The sequence below is a fragment of the Pan troglodytes genome, chromosome 16, assembly GCF_028858775.2.
Source record: "Pan troglodytes isolate AG18354 chromosome 16, NHGRI_mPanTro3-v2.0_pri, whole genome shotgun sequence".
Lineage (NCBI taxonomy): Eukaryota > Metazoa > Chordata > Mammalia > Primates > Hominidae > Pan > Pan troglodytes.
In genome coordinates, this window is record NC_072414.2 from 53,245,932 (window position 1) to 53,268,407 (window position 22,476).

At 38.4% G+C, this 22,476-nt stretch overlaps 1 protein-coding gene across 1 annotated transcript in view; it reads left to right on the top strand.

Annotated features, from left to right (window-relative positions):
• LOC129137229 (serine/arginine repetitive matrix protein 1-like) overlaps nt 1–22,411 on the top strand; it is a 34,705-nt gene extending 12,294 nt beyond the window's left edge. Inside the window, exons 2-3 of the mRNA XM_054667626.2 lie at nt 17,614–17,718; nt 22,207–22,411. Coding sequence (XP_054523601.1) covers nt 17,614–17,718; nt 22,207–22,316 — 215 coding nt within the window. The 3' untranslated portion in view covers nt 22,317–22,411. The remainder of the gene's footprint in view (nt 1–17,613; nt 17,719–22,206) is intronic.
• Nucleotides 22,412–22,476: the final 65 nt, after the last annotated feature.

Below are 22,476 nucleotides of genomic sequence, written 5' to 3' on the forward strand. Positions count from 1 at the left end.
TCCCAATATGATGTCTGGCTCATAGAGAGCTCATTTGTTGGAAAAAGAAGAAGATAAATAATCAGTCTGCATATTATTTCACCCCTCAATTGATTGCTGGCTGTCAGGATGCTTGAGATTTTGAATAACCAATCAAATTATTAATTTTTGGATGAAATTCCATAACGCTTTGGCTAATTATTGATGCATATGCAGATTAGGGGGAGCTCTGTGTAGAGCAACAAAAATGTCAGTGTCTAAGAAGAAGAAAGAAAGATACATCTGCCCTGCGCATGAGTCACTGGGAACATATTGGATACATTTATCAGAGTAGGAAGCACTATAGAGTCAATAACATTTCACTTTGACACTTCACATCCAAAAGTTAGATCCACAAATATTTTCTTCCGGGGGACATGTTGTCATAATAAAGAAAATAAAGCTTTGGGACTACACAGCTGTTACCCTTCATATTTATTCCTTGATGACATGCCCCACCAAAAAATGCATAATCAGGCACCAACTACCTTTTTATTGCAGGGGGCTGAAGGCAGGTGTCCTAGAACTGCTGCCAAAAAGCTGTGTGACTTTGGAGAAGTTGCTGAACATCTCTGAGTTTCAGTTTTTTTTTTCATCTGATAGATTAAATGGTTTCCAAACCACCCCCTGCAATTCATTTTAATTGCCTAGAGAATACTTGGCACTACAGAAGACACAGCGTTGGAGGGAGCTGTGTTTCAAGAGATGGATAAAAGCAGATGTTCAACATGAAAGATGTTATGGGTGGAATGTTCTGGTGCTGAAGACATTCATTAAACCGATACATAACACTAGACACTTGGAAAATAGACAGGGTCCTTAAGTGACAGGAGGAAACCAGTGAGGTCAGTGAGGAATTGGCCAAAGTCACTCACAGAGTTGGTAACTGAATGGAAGAAGGACCTGGAACTCAAAACTCCCCATTAGTGCCCTTTCCTCTGCCCCAGGCTGCTTCTTTGGCCCAAGTTCAGCAGCCTTGAGATTTACTGGCAGCTCTCACTGTTTGGCTGCTGAAAGGGCACTTTAACTTACCCTTTGTTTTAGTGTGAGCAAAGGGATCTTTGAGGGCAGACACAGCCTACCAGATTGGAGACAAAATCATCCCATTGAATGTGGACCGAAGTATGGCCAGTCTTTCAAGTTCACTGTCAGCTGCACTGTAACCAAATGATCGTACAAGGTCAGCAATCAGTCCTGGTCTTAACCAAGTGTTCAGGCTGGATTTGAGTTTATTTGACTGTACTTCCTTGATCCATTTGGGCAAATGGTGCCACTTTTCAATCTCAGGGGTGCCCCAACACTGCCTCCAGAGAAGATGTGGTTAAGACTCGGAACCCCTGCCTTCACTCTTGGGCTTGGGCCTCAGGGGGAAATATCAGCATGCCTTGAAACATACTAGGGTTGTTACTTGCATTATCACGTGGAATCCTCAGTGCTAGGAACTGAGTGGTGGAATCCTTGCTTGGCAAAGAAACAGCCCAGATGTATTAAGGGGTTTGACCAAAGCTCTGTGGTTAATATTCAATAAACATAGCCTGTCAACCTAGGTCTGTCTAGTTCCAGTGCCCATGTTCTTCCCACAACACATTTTCTCTCTAATGCAAAAATAATAAAATGAAAATAAAAGATTAGGCTGAAATCTCAGGCTACGGAAAAGAAAAGGGAAAAAAAAAGATGAGTTAGTGAAAATAAGTAAGAATTTTAAAACCAGGGTCCAAATTCCAGGTCCTTCTTCTTGATCATCATCCCATCCTCTTCAGCACACACTAGATATTGCTATACAACTAATGACTACTGACCACTCACCCTTCAAGTGCTTTATACTTATTTCCTGTACGTTACAAATATTTCCCACATGGCAATGCAATGAGGCAGCTACTGTTATCACTCGTTGTGTGGTCGAGGAAACTGGAACACAGGGAGAAGATAAATAGCATGACCAAAATTATGCAACTCATGGTGTCAGAGATGACGTGTGCCATCGCCCCCTCCCCATTTCAGACTGACACCAGGTTTGCCCTTGACCACTCAATGTACCTGCCAAATTGTTTAAAGTTCCCAGATAAATCACTTTCCTACTGGGGGAACCTGCCCCCAATAGTCACATAGTTTCTTTTCTATTTTCCCTAAGTGTCAGCCGGTCTGAGAAGTAAAGGGACAGAGTACAAAAGGAGAAATTTTAAAGCTGTGTGTCTGGGAAAGGCTTCACGTATCGGCAGATTCCATGATACCCCCCAAGCTGCAAAACCAGCAAGTTTTTATTAGTGATTTTCAAAAGGGGGGAGTGTATGAATAGGGTGTGGGTCACAGAGATCACATGCTTCACAAGGTAATAGAATATCACAAAGGAAATGGAGGCAGGGTGAGACCACAGGACCAGGGTGAAATTAAAATTGCTAATGAAGTTTTGGGCATGCATTGTCATTGATAACATCTTATCAGGAGACAGGGTTTGAGAGCAGACAACCAGTCTGACCAAAATTTATTAGGCGGGAATTTCTTCGTCCTAATAAGCCTGGGGGCACTACAGGAAACTGGGGCTTATTTCATCCCTACAGCTGCAACCGTAAAAGACAGCCACCCCCAAAGCGGCCATTTCAGAGGCCTACCCTCAGGGATGCATTCTCTTTCTCAGGGATGTTCATTGCTAAGCAAAAGAATTCAGCGATATTTCTCCCATTTGCTTTTGAAAGAAGAGAAATATGGCTCTGTTCTGTCTGGCTCACCAGCAGTCAGAGTTTAAGGTTATCTCTCTTGTTCCCTGAACATTGCTGTTATCCTGTTCTTTTTTCAAGGTGCCCAGATTTCATATTGTTCAAACACACATGCTCTACAAACAATTTGTGCAGTTAACGCAATCATCGCAGGGTCCTGAGGCGACATACATCCTCCTCAGCTTACGAAGATGATGGGATTAAGAGATTAAAGTAAAGACAGGCATAGGAAATCACAAGGGTATTGATTAGGGAAGTGATAAGTGTCCATGTCCATGAAATCTTCACAATTTATGTTCAGAGATTGCAGTAAAGACAGGCGTAAGAAATTATAAAAGTATTAATTTGGGGAACTAATAAATGTCCACGAAATCTTCACAATTTATGTTCTTCTGCCATGGCTTCAGCCAGTCCCTCCGTTTGGGGTCCCTGACTTCCTGCAACACTTTCCCTCCCGGACATCAGCTTCCTTGTCAATCAAACAAGGAGGCTAGACTAGATTCATAAGGTCCTTTGCAAACCTATCATTTGTTAAATTTGTGTAGGACAAAAAGACTAAGAAAGATATATGATTAAGAAGAAACTAGAGTAAGAAGAGAAGGAGGAGGAAAAGCAGTGGACCAGGGCAGTGGGGGTGTGCCTCTTTCCCCACATTGCCTATTTTATTGCAACCCTAAAGGAATCCTTCCACATTCTGGTCAGCAGAATTTTTTTAAGGCAAAGGGCCCTGGCTTTTCAGGTTTTGAGAGATCTTAAAGAGCCAGAAATTCAAGTCCTGTGTTCTAGGGACAGAAAAACCTGGATTCAAGTTTAGGTTTTTCTCTGATCAGCTCTGTGACATCAGGTGAGTCATTGCTTCTCCTGGGCCTTAGATCCCTCATTACTAAGATGATGGCCTCAGTAACCACAAAGTCCTTTTCTGTTTTTATAGATAGTGATTCTGTGGAAAGTATGAGTACTTCCCCCACAGAACTCTGAAGTGTTTACAGCATGGGCTTCTCTGGGTTAAGGCACAGAAGACTATAACTAAACTGTGACTTTTATGCAAAAGGAAGTACATTAAATCTATATGTACCATTAACCCCTCACTAGTCATTTGTTTTGCTTATTCATATGATTATATCATCATTCCCTCCACTGACAAATTAGTTACCATTTATTGTGGGGCACATAAGTGTGAGGCATTTTACCAGGTAATGACGATGAAGCTATGACAGCCTAGAGTCTCAGCTCAAGATGCTAGTTGAGGGGGCAGAGGTGGGCATGATGTGGGAATGTGATAAGAGGTATGCATGAGAATTCGTGTATTTGTTTGACCCCATTCATCAGAGATCAGAGTCATCATCATCCATTAGCAAGTTTTGCTATGCAAAGAGCAGGGGTTTAGAATCTCAGGACATGTGTTGAGATGGCAAGCTCTTTTACCCTGATAAGTCTTTCTCCATGCTAGACTGTATCAAATTATGTTCCATTTCAAGGAACAAAAAACTCAACTCAAAATGTCATAAGCAAAAGGAAAATATGTCATAATGTAAGAGTTACTCTGTTAAGATGGACCTGGGCTGGGCTAATTTTGTAGCTCAGTGATATCAACAAGGGTTTTTCCATCTCTGTTCTCTGCATCCTCTGAATGTCACCTGAATCCCTCATGCTGACAAAATAGCTGCCACTGCTCTAGGTATTACATCCAGCAGAAGAGGGCTATCTTGTCCTTGTGCCTTTTTTTTTTTTTTTTGAGACAGAGTTTTGCTCTTCCCTCTTGTTGCCCAGGCTGGAGTGCAATGGCATGATCTCAGATCACCACAACCTCTGCCTCCTGGGTTCAACTGATTCTTCTGCCTCAGCCTCCCGAGTAGCTGGGATTATAGGCCTGTGCAACCACACTGAACTAATTTTGTATTTTTAGTAGAAACAGGGTTTCTTCTCCATGTTGGTCAGCCTGGTCTTAAACTTCCAACCTCATTTTTCTTTAAGAGAGAAGACAATTCCAAGTAGCCCCTCAACAGACTTTCAGTCTTGTCTGTTGGCAAGAACTTATTCACAAGCCTACTTGTAAACCAGCCACTTAAAAAGGAACTGGGAGTACCAGAATTGGCTTAGGCTAATTGAGATTTATTCCTGAATAGTTGGAAGGTCACCTTTGCTGGAGGAGTGGGTGCCTGAACACAAGTGCAGTCCTATTAGTAAGCCAGGACCTTCAGCTCCTCAGTTGAAAGGGAAATAACTATTCTACTTTTGCAAGACCGTTGTGAGTATTAAAATCATGTAGCAACATTTTGAACATTTTAAAGCACTCACAGATATAAGGCACTATTATCCCTCTACTATAAAGCAGAGATTCTCAAATTGAGTGAGGATCAGAGTCCCTTAGATGGCTTGTTAAAACAGATTTCTGGGCCCCAGAGTTTCTCATTCAGTATGTCTGGGTGAAGTCAGAGAATTCCTTTGTCCAAAAAGGTCCCAGGTGCTGCTGCTGATGGTGGCTCAGGATCATGCTTTGAGAATCCGTGTTCCAGACTATGAGTTTCTTGTGCGTAGGGACCATGTCTTATTTCTGTTTACATCTCTAGCACTTCAGTGCCTGGTGTGCACAGTAGATAGTGAGTAATAATAGCTAATATTTATTCTATACTGAGCACATTATTAATTCTTTTACATGGATTTAATGTGGGGAAAGAGGCACACCCCCACTGCCCTGGTCCACTGCTTTTCCTTTTCTTCCTCCTCCTTCTCTTCTTACTCTAGTTTCTTCCTAATCATGTATCTTTCCTTGTCTTTTTGTCCTACACAAATTTAACAAAGTAAGGACTTTTAATCCTTACTGTAACATCACGAAGGAGGTACCATTATTACCCCTATTTTACAGATGGATAAAGTGAGGCATAGATGCAGAAGACTAGTAAATGTGAAGCCAAGATTCGAACTCAGATTTATGTCATTCAAGAACCTGTGCAATTAACTAAAACTTTATTCTGAATGTAAGTGGTTGCTGATTGTTTGTTGAATGAATGCATATAAGATTCTAAAGGAAGGACAAATAACACAGTTGTATGCCAATGAGTTAAAAAAGACAAGGCAGAGCTAAAGCATGGGCCAACTCCTTGGGAATGTAGTCCAGGAAAAGCCCTTGACACTGGGGATCCTGGGCAGAAAAGTAGCAGGCAGCACAGCAGGCCCCCTAGGGAGGGAAGATCCTCAGGGAGGTGACTCTAACCAAGGGGAAACAGCTTACACTCAGGAGCTCCAGTTCACCTCCCTTACTCATTGGCCTTGGCTTATCTTTCACTGACACAGCAGCCCTGCATGAGATGTGATGAAAACATAAGAGCACCAAGGGGCCTCATTCTCCCCATTTTCCACCCTCGGCTGTCCATGCATTGCAGGGAGAATTCTGAGCATGCATCCCTTGATGTGAAGGAAGCCTCTTTACAGATGTGCATTCACTCTCTAAGTCACCAGGGTACCATTTGGTAAATTGCTGCTGCAAAGCAGTGAATGGTACCATGGTGGCCTCACAGACTGATTGTATCCCTAAAAGTGTTTAATTTATCTCTGGGGGGAATTTACACCCTGGGAAAATCTGCTTAAATGTACAAATGAATCTTCTAACCAGCCAAGATTGAAGATATCATAAAATAATAAAGCCAGAAGGCTCCCTGAAAGCAACAGGTTCATCCCTCTCCTGGTACACACTCACTACACAGTCTCAGGCAGGTGGATGTCCCTGGTGATTTCAGAAGAGCAGAGGAAGGAGGTTCCAGGATGTCATTCCACCTCTCTGATCCTCAGAATATTTTTGCTCACCTCACTTAAATCCCTTCAGCAGTAGCTTCGGCTCATTTCAGTCTTCTCAGCCCCCAGTGAAGATGGAGGACAGATGATCAGCAGCACCCTCTGAGTAAGAATGTTCTTAAGCATGATGACAGCCAGTAAACTTCTAGTAGGTCTAAACCTTTTAGGGTTAAGCCCGAGTTTAATGACTTTTCTTTCCATTCCTTGATGTAAAATTAAAATGCCAAGAATCACTCTCTCATTGGACAATTTCAATAGCATCTCAATCAGGATAGACTTCGTCACAAGGTTGTAGTCACCAACCACCAACTCTTAATAGCTTATAGCAACCAAAGTTTGGGTCTTACTCACACCAGTGTTCGCTGCAGGTCAGCAGTGTGGGCTCTGCTCTTCACAGTCATATTTCAAACATTATTGGTCACTGGACCAGTGGGAAATCATGCATGGACTCTTGCAGCTTTCACCTGGAGGTGACAGTTGTCACTTCTATTCACATTGCATTAGCCAAAGCAAGTCACATGGGCTCACCTAACTCAAGAAGGCAGGAAAGGGAAATCCTAACATGTTCCCAGAAGGGAGCATGGGAAATACTTGGTAAATCAGCACTAATGACAACCACAAGGAACATTCCTGTGTGGGAACTTCTTTGAAAAGGTATTTTACATCACATACCTGGAAATACCTGGAAAAAAGTTCAATGAAGTTGTGAGCATGTATATGCAACAGGAAGATGAATCTCCAGTTCTGTATTTTTACTAGCACATGCACTTTTGGGGGGAGCTATGTCTATTACAAAAAATTAATATTTCCATCTCATGTAATAGGAACACATTCAAGGGGCAGTAGAGGAGGAGAGAGATGTAAATTCAAATGAGCTAGTGTCTGATTCTATACTACACATTGAGAGTAAAAAATGAATTAAGAAACTGTCCCTAGTCTTAAAGAACATAGAGTCCATCAAGGAGATAGTCAAATTAATACTTAAATTCACTATAATGCATTATACCATAATGGGTAAATATACAAGTTTTGGGATCAAAAAGACCTGAATAGGCATCCCAGTTTCTATCTACTCAAGTGTCTTCCTCACAGATTGTCCATAATCAGAGTGGCCTTCTTCAGAGGGCTTCTGAGAATTAAAGTAGGCAATCTATGTAAAACATTTATAGCACATACTATAGAAATGCTCAAAAGAACATTTTATTGGAATGAAGTTTCAGTCCATTACAGGAGCACAAAGGGGCCTTAGTCTAGCACACTAGGGATGGTTTCCTGAAGAAAAGTGGCTCCTGCATTGTGTTTCGAAAGGTGAATAGGGTTTAGTTAAGGAAAAAAGGAAGTTAGAGGCCTTCATAGCAGTAAAGATAATGCAGCCATGGTCCGGGACCTAAATCAGAACCAAGACATAGCTGGGTTCAAACCCTTGTTTTGCTATTTGTTAGCTATGTGACCATGGGTAAGTAATGTCAACCCTCCAAGGCTCCGTTTTCTGATATATTCCTCATGGGGTTGTTATGAGTATTACAGTTCCAGCTAGCATTTGATTAACTGAATATGCAATAAATAAAGGCTTGAACTTGTGCAAGAATGGAAACATGAGATGCCAGTGCTTTTGCCTACACTACATTTTTACCAGTGCCTGGGATTTATAACAAAGAGCATGAGCTCACTGCCATTATTCCATGCACAGAAAATGTACGAGAAAGGCAGTTTCATTGGCCAGGGTTGAGGGCAAGAGCGAGGAATAGAGCTTTGTGTTTGTTTTTTGTTACAAGTGGTAGGGTTCTTGTTAGCAAAGGAAGATAATTGACTTATAGTTTCCACCAAACTTAAGCCGCTTCAGTTTGTGCCAGATGAAAATTAAATAATTAGCAACGAATGCTCAACTCCAACATCCTCAGCCAACAGCCTGTTTCTCTATAAAGATGGGCCCCCAGGGAATGGAGATGGATGTAACTGCAATTAAATAGGTGCATAAACCTTGCAGAGAGCTGTCACCGCAGTGCCAGAGCTTGGCTGGGATCTATTCTAGAGCATTCATCACCCCCATTCATGGTTTGCTCCAAGGGAAAGTGCATCAAAATGGTGGTGAGCATTCCCAGATCTGCCCATTCTTAAAAAAATAAAAGTCCAACAAAAATGTCATTCTAAAATGTTGTCCATGAAAGATGATTGTTTCAGAAACTATAGTAGAGAGGGTCTGATGTTTCTTTTAAGGTTTCAAAGTCATAGGCCCCAACCAAAGATGTGAAAAGATATATATTTTATCACCTTACCTGAAATTCTCACAGTCACTACTATCTTGCCTGTAAATAGAAATGTATGCCTCCTATGCACACTTATTGAGTATTTACTGTGTTCTATACCCAGTGTCAAGTTCCGTGCATGTAATACTGAGTAAAATATAAGCCCTCCCTGTGGCTTCACATAATTCAAGACTAGGTTCAGCTCTATATAAAAGAAATCTATTCAAAACAATGTTTTAAACTACCTAGAAGTTAATTCTGTTTCTTGGATAAAAGAAGAGGAGCATGAAGTTGAGGACTGATATCCCAGCTCCATGAAGTCAGGGGCCCTGACTACTCCTGTCTTGTTGCTCTGGCCTGTTTTACATGATACCATACAGTACAATATGGCTGCTTTAGCTCCAGCCATCACATTCACATCTCAGTAATCAAAAAAGAAGTAAAGGCAAGGATATTAATGCTTCTTCCCTTTAAAGACATTTCACAAAACCCAGATACTTCCGAGTTTCAAGGAAAGCTAGTAATTATATAGTTTTTATTCTGGGTTGTCATGTACTCAGCTAATAATTGGGAGTTCTGTTACTAAGGAAGAAGGCAAAAACTGATATTGAAGGACAATTAACAGCTTTGCCACAGGATTAAAAATCTTGCTTGCTTTCTTTTCTGCATTGTCTTATTTATAACCAAACCACTGAAGTAGCACCATTCTTTCAGATTAATAACAGCCGAAAGTTTTGTATGAAAACCAGAATGGGAAAATATAAAAATATCAGAGATATTTTAAGGATGTCCCTTCAGGAGATCATTGTTTAACCTCTTGGGGAAAAATAAGTGTAGATGTTTACTTCATGCTGCAAATAAAAACAAAATCCCTGAAGATAAAAAATTCAAATACGAAAAACATGAAGTATTCCACAATTAAATTTAGGGTGTTATATATTTAATCTTGTGGTGAGTAGGGTCATAAACAGATCACACACACATATATCACACACACACACATATACACACAAATATATACATGCAACACCATGCACAGAGATGACGTACTAGGTAACGTATTTGAAATGGTAATATAATAATAGCCTTAATGTAAGAAAATGATGAAAACTCCAAGTGTAAAAACGACAAAGGCAATTCACAAAATAATTACATTTAATTTACATGAGTTTAAACATAATTTTGCTAAAAACAAATAAAAAGGAGATAAAAATCCCAAGGAAAATAATTGGAGTTATTCTACCCACTATTCCACTCAATAAGCCTAAACTCTAGATTGCACTTGTAATAAGAGATGAGGACCTATCTCTTGTCTCTGTACTTCATGGACAACGTAAGGGATCTTTGAGAGTCATTTGAACTGTATCTGATCTTTTGCTTTAAGGGCTGTTTTTAAAATCTAAACGTCATGTGGAATGCAACATCTCTTTACCCAGAACTGGTGAGGAATGGGGGAGATGGACTTTCTCACTCACAGCTGGTGGGAAATAGAAGCTGATAGAAGCTTTCTTGATGATAATTTGGCAATGCAATGCGTGAAGTTCAACAGCCTGGGAGGTGTTTGAGAACTGTAGCTTGTTCAACAGGCATGGGGACAGACTGTTGGCAGAGCTGAATAACAACTTAGTGAAGCATTTCAAGAAATTAGGCTTGCTAGTTGGCCACATTTAACCATTTTTTTTATTATGCATCTCAATAGAGATATAGGTCTATAAACCAGCGTTTCTTCAGGGAGTCCTGAGAATCTGGGTGGACTTTGATAGTCTTTAAAGGGTTCTCCAGGTCTTTTCATGGTTTCAGAGGAAAAAAGGCTTAAAGAAATTCTGTTTATATATGTTTGAAATGTGAACTTCATTATGATCTTCTAGAAATCTAGTTATAGTGCTAATAACCATTACATTCTTAAATGTTGGTTATGCACTAGTAAAATTGCATTTGTTACTCTGTCTTGACTAATTTCAGAGAATCAGTGTACTTAACATTGGTTAAAACCTTTTTCTGTCCTTTTGGGTTATTATTTCATTTCTTAAATTTGAATTTATTGTTGTTACTATATTGTTGTATCATATTCTCAATGAACTGAAAGGATCAATAATTCAGAAGTCACTGACTGAAGTATGTGAGTAGTGATAACACAATTCAAAATAATGTGTAAAACATGAATTGTGGGCTGCTCCAGGGGACTGCTCCAGTGCAAATTGTGGGCTGCTCTGTGAATTCACATTCAAAAAGATGTGAATCTCTGTGTGCTGGGACACCTGTATTTGCAAGTGTGATGGCTTTTCATACACAGTCAAGAAAGAAAAAAGGGAGTAGGAAGAACTACGATGAGTCTGAAAATTAGATTTTATTGAGCCAGCCAGCTATTCATTCTCAATTCTAAGTGTTTTGTCTGATATGGAACTGCCAAATCGTGGCATGAAACCACCACATTAAAAAAAAAATTCTCTCTAAACACAGCCACTTCTCTAGTAAATAAATTTATATTTTCCATAATAAGCACAAAATAATGTTTTCTAGCATGAAATTGATGAACATTGTTGCTAAAGGCAAACAAGGGACCAAAACTACAGAAGCATCCTTCAAAGTCACACTCCTTATAGCATAAAAAGGAAAGAGTGTTACTCCTGAGAAGCTTAGGAAATGATAACCAATATAACATATATTACACTTAGAGAAAGAAGACAAGCTATTGGTGAAATTCCTTTATCAAATGAGACAGATGGACATAGCATAACAACAGTGGCTTACAATGTGGGAGAGCAATTACTCTCCCATATACAGGCTCACGATTGGAAGAAACCAATGATACAGAGTGCATAAATCAGGTCCTGGAATATTATGGTGCTTGTATAAGGCAGAAATGATGATTAGCTTTTGTTTTGTTGATCACAGAAAAAAATTCATGTACAGGAATTTAGGTAATGGCATTTTGTGAACTAAGATAAAACTGAAAAAGGCATATTTTGCTACATATTGATGAAACACCAGGCAGGTATTCAACAAGAAAAGGAATTTCCACGTACACACTAAGAAGTCTTATCTGAACACCAATCTACAGACTGATTTATTCAAAAAGGGCAATTGGGAGTGAACACTGTTCTTTCTGGTCATGACTTAGTGCTGAAGAAAATATTGACCTCTGTGAATATAAGCAAATTACACCATGTATGTATTTTTTCACTTTGGTATGCTAACAAGGCAGTAAGGTACAAGAATGCTTTAATACACTGGTATATGCTTCCTGTGAAAAAGAAATTATGCACCGAAGTTTTCGAAGTCCAGGGGTATAACTTAAAATATTCAAAGCTATGTTAAAAAAGAAGAGAGCAGCCAGAAGACTTATTCTACCTTACTTTGAAGCTTACAATAAAGCTTCAGTAATCAAGACAGTGTGGTGCTGGTATAAGAAAGAAATACATCAGTGGGACAGACTAGAAAGCTCAGAAATAGATCCAAACTTATGCCATCAATTAATTGTTTAACTTAATTGTATTGTAATAAAAAGTCTCATTACATAAAGTCACCATTGTAAAGTGTGCAATTTTACAAAGCATATGGTTTTTGTAGTATACTGGCAATGTTGTGCCATCATCACCATTACCTAATTCCAGAACATTGTGAACACTCCAAAACGAAACCCATAACTGTTAGCAGTCACTCCTCTACTCCTTACACCCCATCCCCTGGCAACCACTAATCTAGTTCTTAATCTCTATGGATTTGCCTATTCTGCATACTTCACATCAACCAAATCATATAATATGTAGACTTTTGTGTCTGGCTTCTTTTATTAGTGTAATGTTTACAACGTTCATTCATGTTGTACATGTATCAGTGTTTCTTCTTTCCCTTTTCATGGCTGAATACTATTCCATTGAATGGGTATATTACACTATATTTTGTTAATCCATTCATCTAGTGATGAACATTTGGGTGGTTTCCATTGTTTCAGTATTATGAATAATGACGCTATGAACATTTGTGTACAAGTTCTATGTCAACATATGTTTTCAATTATCTTGGGTATATAACTAGGAGAGGAATTTCTAGGTCATACGGTAACACAGTGTTTAACTTTTGAGGAACTGACAAACTGTTTTCCACAGCAGCTGCACCATTCTACATTCCCAGTGACAATGTATGAGCGTTCCAATTTCTCCATATCCTTGCCCATAATTATTATTGGTAATTCCTCAAAGATCTAGAGTCAGAAATACCACTTGACCCAGCGATTCTATTACTGGGTATATACCCAAATAAATATAAACAATTCTATTATAAAGATACCTGCACACATATGTTCATTGCAGCATTATTCACAACAGCATAGACATGGAATCAACCCAAATGCCCACCAATGATAGACTGGATAAAGAAAATGTGGTACAGGTACACCATGTAATACTATGCAACCATAAAAATGAATGAGATCATGTTCTTTGCAGGGACATGGATGGAGCTGGAAGCTGTTATCCTCAGCAAACTAATTCAGGAATAGATAAGCAAACACCTTGTGTTCTCACTTGTGAGTGAGAGCTGAACGATGAGAACACATGGATACATGGGGGTGAACAACACACTGGGGCCTGTTGGGGGCTGGGGTGGGGGTAGGGGTGGAGAGAGGGAGAGCATTAAGAATAGCTAAGGAATGCTGTGCTTATACCTAGGTGTTGGATTGATCTGTGCAGCAAACCACCAAGGCACATGTTTACCTATGTAACAAACCTGCACATCTGCACATGTACCCCAGAACTTAAAAGAAAATTTGAAGGAAAAAAAATCTCAAGGAAAAAAATATTATTGCTATAGCAATCGTAGTGGGTGTGAAGTAGTAGCATGGTTTTAATATGCATGTCCCTAATGGCTAACGATGTTGAGCATCTTTTCATCTGCCTATTGGCAATGTTTGTTGATCTATTCAAAGAACCAACTTTTGGTTTTATTGATTTTCTCTATTGTTTTTCTATTCTCTATTTTTTTTACCTTTAATCTTTCATTTCTTTCTCTTGCTTTGGGTGTAGTTTGCTCTTCTTTTTCTATTTCCTTAAGGCAGAAGATTGGATTATTGATTTGAGATTTTTCTAATTTTAATGTAGGTTTTTATAGCTACAAATTTCCCTCTAAGCACTGTTTTCACTGTGTCCTGTATGTTTTGGTATGCTGTGATTTTGTTTTCATTTATCCCAAAGTGTTCTCTAACTTTTCTTGTGGTTTCTCTTCTGATCCATTACTTATTTAGAACAATGTTGTTTAATTTCTGCATTTGTGAATTCTCTAATTTTTCTAACTTTATTCCATTATAATTGGAGAGCATACTTCGTATGATTTCAATGATTTAAATCTATTAAGACTAGTTTTGTGGCCTAACATATGTTCTACTCTGGAAAATGATTCTCGTGCACTAGAGAAAACTGTGGGTTCTGCTCTTGTTGGATAAAGTGTTTTATAGATGTTCAATTGATTTTTGATCCAATAGAGAGAGCAAAGTCTTTTCAACAAATGGTTGTGGAACCACTATATATATCCATATGAGAAAAAAATGAACTTTTACTTCTCCCTTATACAATGCACAAAAATTAATTCTAGGTGGATCATAGCCTTAATATAAAAACTAAGACATCCAGCTATGTAGTAGATAATATTTTTGCAAATTGGAGGTAGAAAAATTTTTCTAAGGTAAGACAGTACACAATAAACACAAAAGAAAATGATATATTAGAATTCATTGCAATCAGGAACTTTTGCACATCAATAGACACTGATAAGAAAATGAACAGACAAGACATGGACTAGGAGGAAATATTTATAAAATATATATCTAACAGAAAATGCATATTCAAGACACATAAACAATTCCTATGACCCAATACTAAAAGGACAAATAACTCAATATAAATCAAGTAAAATATTTGACAAATATTCTTCATAAGACATATACAAATAGCTATTGAACGCATGCAAATATGCTCAACATCAACAGGTAAATGCAAACTAGAGCCATAATGACATTTTCATAGAACACTACATACCCACTACAATGGCTAAAATTTTTTTTGTCTTTTTTAAAAATTTTATTATTATTAAAGTTTTAGGGTACATGTGCACAATGTGCAGGTTAGTTACATATGTATACATGTGCCATGTTGGTGTGCTGCACCCATTAACTCGTCATTTAGCATTAGGTATATCTCCTAATGCCATCTGTCCCCCCTCCTCCCACCCCACAACAGTCCCCGGAGTGTGATGTTCCCCTTTCTGTGTCCATGTGTTCTCATTGTTCAATTCCCAACAGTGAGTGAGAATATGCGGTGTTTGGTTTTTTTGTCCTTGCGATAGTTTGCTGAGAATGATGGTTTCCACTTTCATCCATGTCCCTACAAAGGACATGACCTCATCATTTTTTATGGCTTCATAGTATTCCATGGTGTATATGTGCCACATTTTCTTAATCCAGTCTATCGTTGTTGGACATTTGGGTTGGTTCCAAGTCTTTGCTATTGTGAATAGTGCTGCAATAAACATACGTGTGCATGTGTCTTTATAGCAGCATGATTTATAATCCTTTGGGTATATACCCAGTAATGGGATGGCTGGGTCAAATGGCATTTCTAGTTCTAGATCCCTGAGGAATCGCCACACTGACTTCCACAATGGTTGAACTAGTTTACAGTCTCACCAACAGTGTAAAAGTGTTCCTATTTCTCCACATCCTCTCCAGCACCTGTTGTTTCCTGACTTTTTAATGATCGCCATTCTAACTGGTGTGAGATGGTATCTCATTGTGGTTTTGATTTGCATTTCTCTGATGGCCAGTGATGCTGAGCATTTTTTCCATGTGTTTTTTGGCTGCATAAATGTCTTCTTTGGAGAAGTGTATGTTCATATCCTTCACCCAGTTTTTGATGGGGTTGTTTGTTTTTTTCTTGTAAATTTGTTTAAATAGACAACACCAAATGTTAGCAAACATGTGAAGCCATTGAAACTCTCATATTGCTGATGACCTTTAAAGTGCTTCAATCATTTAGGGGAAAAGGTCTAGCAGTTTCTTATAAAAGTAAACATATGCTGACCTTATGACTCAGAAATTCCAATCATAGGTATTCAACCAGGAAAAAAAACATATCCACAAAAATACTTACACAAGAATGTTCATAACAGGATTATTTATAATAGCTACAAACTGGAAATGGCTCAGATATCCACCAACAGGAGAGTAATTAAGTAAACTATGGTATATCTATACAAAGTAATACAGAACAGAAATGTAAAAGAATGGACTACTGACACAGCCAATGGGTTGGGCAAATCTTTAAAATGTTATGCTGTGTGAAAAAGGCCTTACAGAAAATAATGCATACTGCATACTCTATGATTTCATTTATATGAAGTTCTAGAACAGGCAAAATTAATCTTTGGTTAAAAAAAAAGTCAGAACCTGATTGTCTCTGGGAGACAGATGTTGTGCGGATTGTCTGGGAAAAAGTATGAGAGATATTCCTGGAATGATGGTACTTCTCTCTATATTAGTAGGAGTTTGGGTAACATAAGTGTTTGTTTAGATCTGTCAAAACTCATAGAACAGTACATTTGAGATTTATGCATTCATTGTGTGTACATTCTATTTTTCACAAGGAACTATAAAAAATTTTGAACTCTAGTTAATGCATGCTTCAATTTACTTTAAAATGTATCAAAATAAAATGAATTGGTGGATGGATAGGAGTATGGAAAGAGTGATAAATGTATAAGGCAAATGTAGTAAATATTAACTGTAGAATCTAGGTAGTTATGAGTGTTCACAGTACAATTCTTTCAACTTTTCTGTGTGTTAGAAAATTTCATAAAAGCATGTTAAAAAACAAGGGTCTGATAAAAATAATAGAATCATGGCTCTCATAATTCTTGTGAAGACCATTTCCATGATTTTAGGAGTCTAACCATCTGTTGTTTCTTAGTGTAAGTGTTTTAAATAATATAAGACTATTATTTCAGTTTAAAAAATTTTTTTTAGTGCTGAGGATAAAGTGTTAGGATCCCTTACAAAGACCAAAGTGTGGTGCAAATAACATAACTACGAAGAATATTATGTTTTCCATCACTTGATTTTATACACTCGTCAGAAAATGAGAACTATAAGGACATGCAGAAATACTTTCCAAAATCAAATGCGATAATGTAATAAGAGCAAAATTGAGAATCCATTTGCTGCTATCTCTCAAGTTGAAATATTCAACCTTCCGGCTTTCGAATACGATATGCTCATTGATTTAGCATCTGACTGAATGATGAAAGTAGTCTTCACCGGAAAATCCCTTCATAATTTCTATGTCCATATTCAATCTAGAAACATTTGTCAGAGTCACCAAAAACTTGCTGCCATTCCTGACAAGCCGTGACTGTAAATTTGTATTTTCTAATATAGTGACTATAAAGAGCAAAGAGAGAAATCGACTGGATACAGAACACGGCCTGTGGCTCAACTTATCTGTCAGATAGTAAAACAGTCTTAGCCCAGGTTCCCTAGAAGACAGAGCCTAAGGCAAAGATTACCTGTTAACACTTTATTGGTAGGTGCAATCTCAGGAAAGGAAGAGTTAGGGAAAAGGAGAATTGATTAAGGGAAGGGGGGAGATCAAATGCAAGATAGTGCATTATTGAGGTGGTCAAATTCCATACCAAATACAGCTCAGTCACTTATTCTTACAGAGATGTCATCATTGAGACCATACGTTACGTGTTCCAGAATAACCCTTGGGAAGGGGTGAGTTGGGGAGAGGGATGGAAGTGGGACACAGGTTGACACATTTATCTTCTGGTTCCCTTTGCCTCTCCTCTTCCAGTGTTTGAAGTCCACCTGAGGCCCTGCTCTCTGTTCATCACCCGGCCCTTCTGGACACCCATGGAGACTCCAGAATACCGAAGGGTCCACTCCAGCCAGTGCACAGGTGTGGAGTCCTCTCCTTGTCAGCTGACACCACAGACAGCTGCTGCTTAATGCAGACTTGGTGGCAGTAGCTAACTTTTAGAATCTTGGGAATAGAGTGAGCTGTAGTTAGAGCATCTTTGGCCAGGAGGTAAGACATATGGCCATGATGAGAGGGACTGAGTAGAGCTGGGGAAAGTTCACAGTGGGCCTGGTATGGATAAGTTGATGAAAGATTACAAACAATAAAAACTTAACATAAAGTTGACGCATGAAATTATCATTAATGCTTTAGTTTAAATTTTAAATATTCTTTTCTTCTAGATTTTCTAGTTTATTTGCGTAGAGGTGTTAGTAGTATTCTCTGATGGTAGTTTGTATTTCTGTGGGATCGGTGGTGATATGCCCTTTATCATTTTTTATCGCGTCTATTTGATTCTTCTCTCTTTTCTTCTTTATTAGTCTTGTTAGCGGTCTATCAATTTTGTTGATCCTTTAAACCAGCTCCTGGATTCCTTAATTTTTTGAAGGGTTTTTCGTGTCTCTATTTCCTTCAGTTCTGCTCTGATTTCAGTTATTTCTTGCCTTCTGCTAGCTTTTGAATGTGTTTGCTCTTGCTTTTCTAGTTCTTTTAATTGTGATGTTCGGGTGTCAATTTTGGATCTTTCCTGCTTTCTCTTGTGGGCATTTAGTGCTATAAATTTCCCTCTACACACTGCTTTGAATGTGTCCGAGAGATTCTGGTATGTTGTGTCTTTGTTCTCGTTGGTTTCAAAGAACATCTTTATTTCTGCCTTCATTTCATTATGTACCCAGTAGTCATTCAGGAGCAGGCTGTTCAGTTTCCATGCAGTTGAGCAGTTTTGAGTGAGTTTCTTAATCCTGAGTTCTAGTTTGATTGCACTGTGGTCTGAGAGACAGTTTGTTATAATTTCTGATCTTTTACACTTGCTGAGGAGAGCTTTACTTCCAAGTATGTGGTCAATTTTGGAATAGGTGTGGTGTGGTGCTGAAAAAAATGTATATTCTGTTAATTTGGGGTGGAGAGTTCTGTAGATGTCTATTAGGTCCGCCTGGTGCAGAGCTGAGTTCAATTCCTGGGTATCCTTGTTGACTTTCTGTCTCATTGATCTGTCTAATGTTGACAGTGGGGTGTTAAAGTCTCCCATTATTAATGTGTGCGAGTCTAAGTCTCTTTGTAGGTCACTCAGGACTTGCTTTATGAATCTGGGTGCTCCTGTATTGGGTGCATACATATTTAGGATAGTTAGCTCTTCTTGTTGAATTGATCCCTTTACCATTATGTAATGGCCTTCTTTGTCTCTTTTGATCTTTGTTGGTTTAAAGTCTGTTTTATCGGAGACTAGGATTGCAACCCTTGCCTTTTTTTGTTTTCCATTTGCTTGGTAGATCTTCCTCCATCCTTTTATTTTGAGCCCATGTGTGTCTCTGCACGTGAGATGGGTTTCCTGAACACAGCACACTGATGGGTCTTGACTCTTTATCCAATTTGCCAGTCTGTGTCTTTTAATTGGAGCGTTTAGTCCATTTACATTTAAAGTTAATATTTTATTTATTTATTTATTTATTTATTTATTTATTATTATACTTTAAGTTTTAGGGTACATGTGGACAATGTGCAGGTTAGTTACATATGTATACATGTGCCATGCTGGTGCGCTGCACCCACTAACTCGTCCTCTAGCATTAGGTATATCTCCCAATGCTATCCCTCCCCTCTCCCCCAGCCCCACAACAGTCCCCAGAGTGTGATGTTCCCCTTCCTGTGTCCATGTGTTCTCATTCTTCAATTCCCACCTATGAGTGAGAATATGTAGTGTTTGGGTTTTTGTTCTTGCGATAGTTTACTGAGAATGATGATTTCCAATTTCATCCATGTCCCTACAAAGGACATGAACTCATCATTTTTTATGGCTGCATAGTATTCCATGGTGTATATGTGCCACATTTTCTTAATCCAGTCTATCACTGTTGGACATTTGGGTTGGTTCCAAGTCTTTGCTATTGTGAATAATGCCGCAATAAACATACGTGTGCATGTGTCTTTATGGCAGTATGATTTATAGTCCTTTGGGTATATACCCAGCAATGGGATGGCTGGGTCAAATGGTATTTCTAGTTCTAGATCCCTGAGGAATCGCCACACTGACTTCCACAATGGTTGAACTAGTTTACAGTCCCACCAAAAGTGTAAAAGTGTTCCTATTTCTCCACATCCTCTCCAGCACCTGTTGTTTCCTGACTTTTTAATGATTGCCATTCTAACTGGTGTGAAATGGTATCACGCTGTGGTTTTGATTTTGCATTTCTCTGATGGCCAGTGATGGTGAGCATTTTTTCATGTGTTTTTCGGCTGCATAAATGTCTTCTTTTGATAAGTGTCTGTTCATGTCCTTTGCCCAGTTTTTAATGGGGTTGTTTGTTTTTTATTGTTATGTGTGAATTTGATCCTGTCATTATGGTGTTAGCTGGTTATTTTGCTCGTTAGTTGATGCAGTTTCTTCCTAATGTCCAACAATGATAGACTAGATTAAGAAAATGTGGCACATATACACCATGGAATACTATGAAGCCATAAAAAACGATGAGTTCATGTCCTTTGCAGGGACATGGATGAAATTGGAAATCATCATTCTCAGTAAACTATCGCAAGAACAAAAAACCAAACACCGCATATTCTCACTCATAGGTGGGAATTGAACAATGAGAACACAGGAAGGGGAACATCACACTCTGGGGACTGTTGTGGGGTGGGGGGAGGGGGGAGGGATAGCTTTAGGAGATATACCTAATGCTAAATGACGAGTTAATGGGTGCAGCACACCAGCATGGCACATGTATACATATGTAACTAACCTGCACATTGTGCACATGTACCCTAAAACTTAAAGTATAATAAAAAAATTTTTAATATTCTATTATAAATTGTTTATAAATCTTTAAAAATTTAACCTACAATTGTTGTCTTTATGTATGAAGAATATCATATAAGTGGTACTTGGTGGCCAAAAATTAGAGAAATGTAGGTATATATTGAAGTCCTTGTAGGTTCAGGTGAAAAAATTCATTAATTCATATAATTTATTATATTGTGAGCAAGACAAGGCATTGTTCCATTATTTAGCCATATGTATTTTAGAATTGTATCAAGAAGGACAAAGCCAATAATAGTGACCAAAGTATTAAAACAAAGCATGTAATCTCGTCAATGTACCGTAATAGGAAACTTCGTATCCATCAGTTTCACTCTGATACGTCCAGGGGTTAATTTTTACTTATCCTGAGTGCAATTCAGTGGTTGTTTTTGGTTTCTTTGTTTGTTTGTTTCTCTTTGGTAAATGAAGTCTTTCTTTAGTTGCGTTAACATCTCAGCTAACATCTTTTCAACACTGCCTTTCTGCCATTCCAAATCTTATTTCTTGAACTTTACACCTATATTTCCCAGTCTGTTACCTGTGACTTCTAAATTCCTCCTTCCTATTTTCCTTCTTTTAATCTCTCATTCTGCAATTTAGATTCATTTTTTAGTATTATCTTTCTAGCCATTAATTCTCTTTTCAACTGTGTCAGTCTGGTGTTTATTCTGCCTTGTGGGTTCTTCCATTCTTGAAAAGAATATATCTGTCATTTTCAGGATTTCTAGCTGGTGGCTTTACTAGTCCTCTAGAACTTCTTTACTATTTTTATAGTTGTTCTTGCTTCCTTTAACTATTTAAAGATGATTAATATATTTAGTTTGAAATGTTTTTCAGAATCCTCTATCATATCTATTTCCTCAAAGTTAAATTCTTTTGGACAGGAAGGCATCTTTCATATCTCAGTTTTCCTCATGAACTTTGACATTTTCCATGCAAGTTCATTCTGTGTGGGAGTTTTGTTATGTTTTTCTCTTTGCACTCAATCTTCTCTATCTAGATGTCATTTGGTTGATTTCATCAGGGCCCCCATGTTTAGGTCCCTAGTTCAGAAATGGGTCTTGTATTTGGAGTTCCTGAGCTCTTGTTCCATGGGACTATATCTTTAATCACCCAACCATTCAGCTTGATGCCATCCACAGACTCGGGCAGTAATTGAAACTTTTTTCAGCCTCTGTTCACTGAAAAACCTTATCCCAGAATGTTTCCCACAGTGTGAATCATGAGTCGGTATGTCTGATCCCTTTTTCTTGGGAATGAACCCTTTGCTTCTATTCTGGAAGTCCAGTAGGACCAAAGTTTTAGGTCTCATTTGTCCTTGGATGTTTCTGGTCTACAGAAATATTTGCCATATCTTCAGTGATAAATGTTTTAAAATTATTTTAATGGAAATATGTTATTAATCTTTTTTTGCATTTAAAATATGAGTGTGTATATTTGCACAGAGTTCTGTGACCAAACATCTCAACATATTGAGTGAAGTTCAAAAATATAATAAATGACATTATTCTGATATATGAATATGCTAGATTAATAGAAATGTAATTTTTAAAACTCTTTTCTTTTATTTTTAGATGGAGTCTCACTCTGTTGCCTAGGCTGGAGTGCAGTGGCGCGATCTCAGCTCACTGCAATCTCTGCCTCCTGGGTTGAAGCAATTCTCCTGCCTCAGCCTCCTGAGTAGCTGGGGTTACAGGCGCCCACCACCACACCTAGCTAATTTTTGTATTTTTAGTAAAGACAGGGTTTCACCATGTTGGCCAGGCTGGTCTTGAACTCCTGATCTCAAGTGATCTGCCTGCCTTGGCCTCCCAAAGTGCTGTAATTATAGGCATGAGCCACCG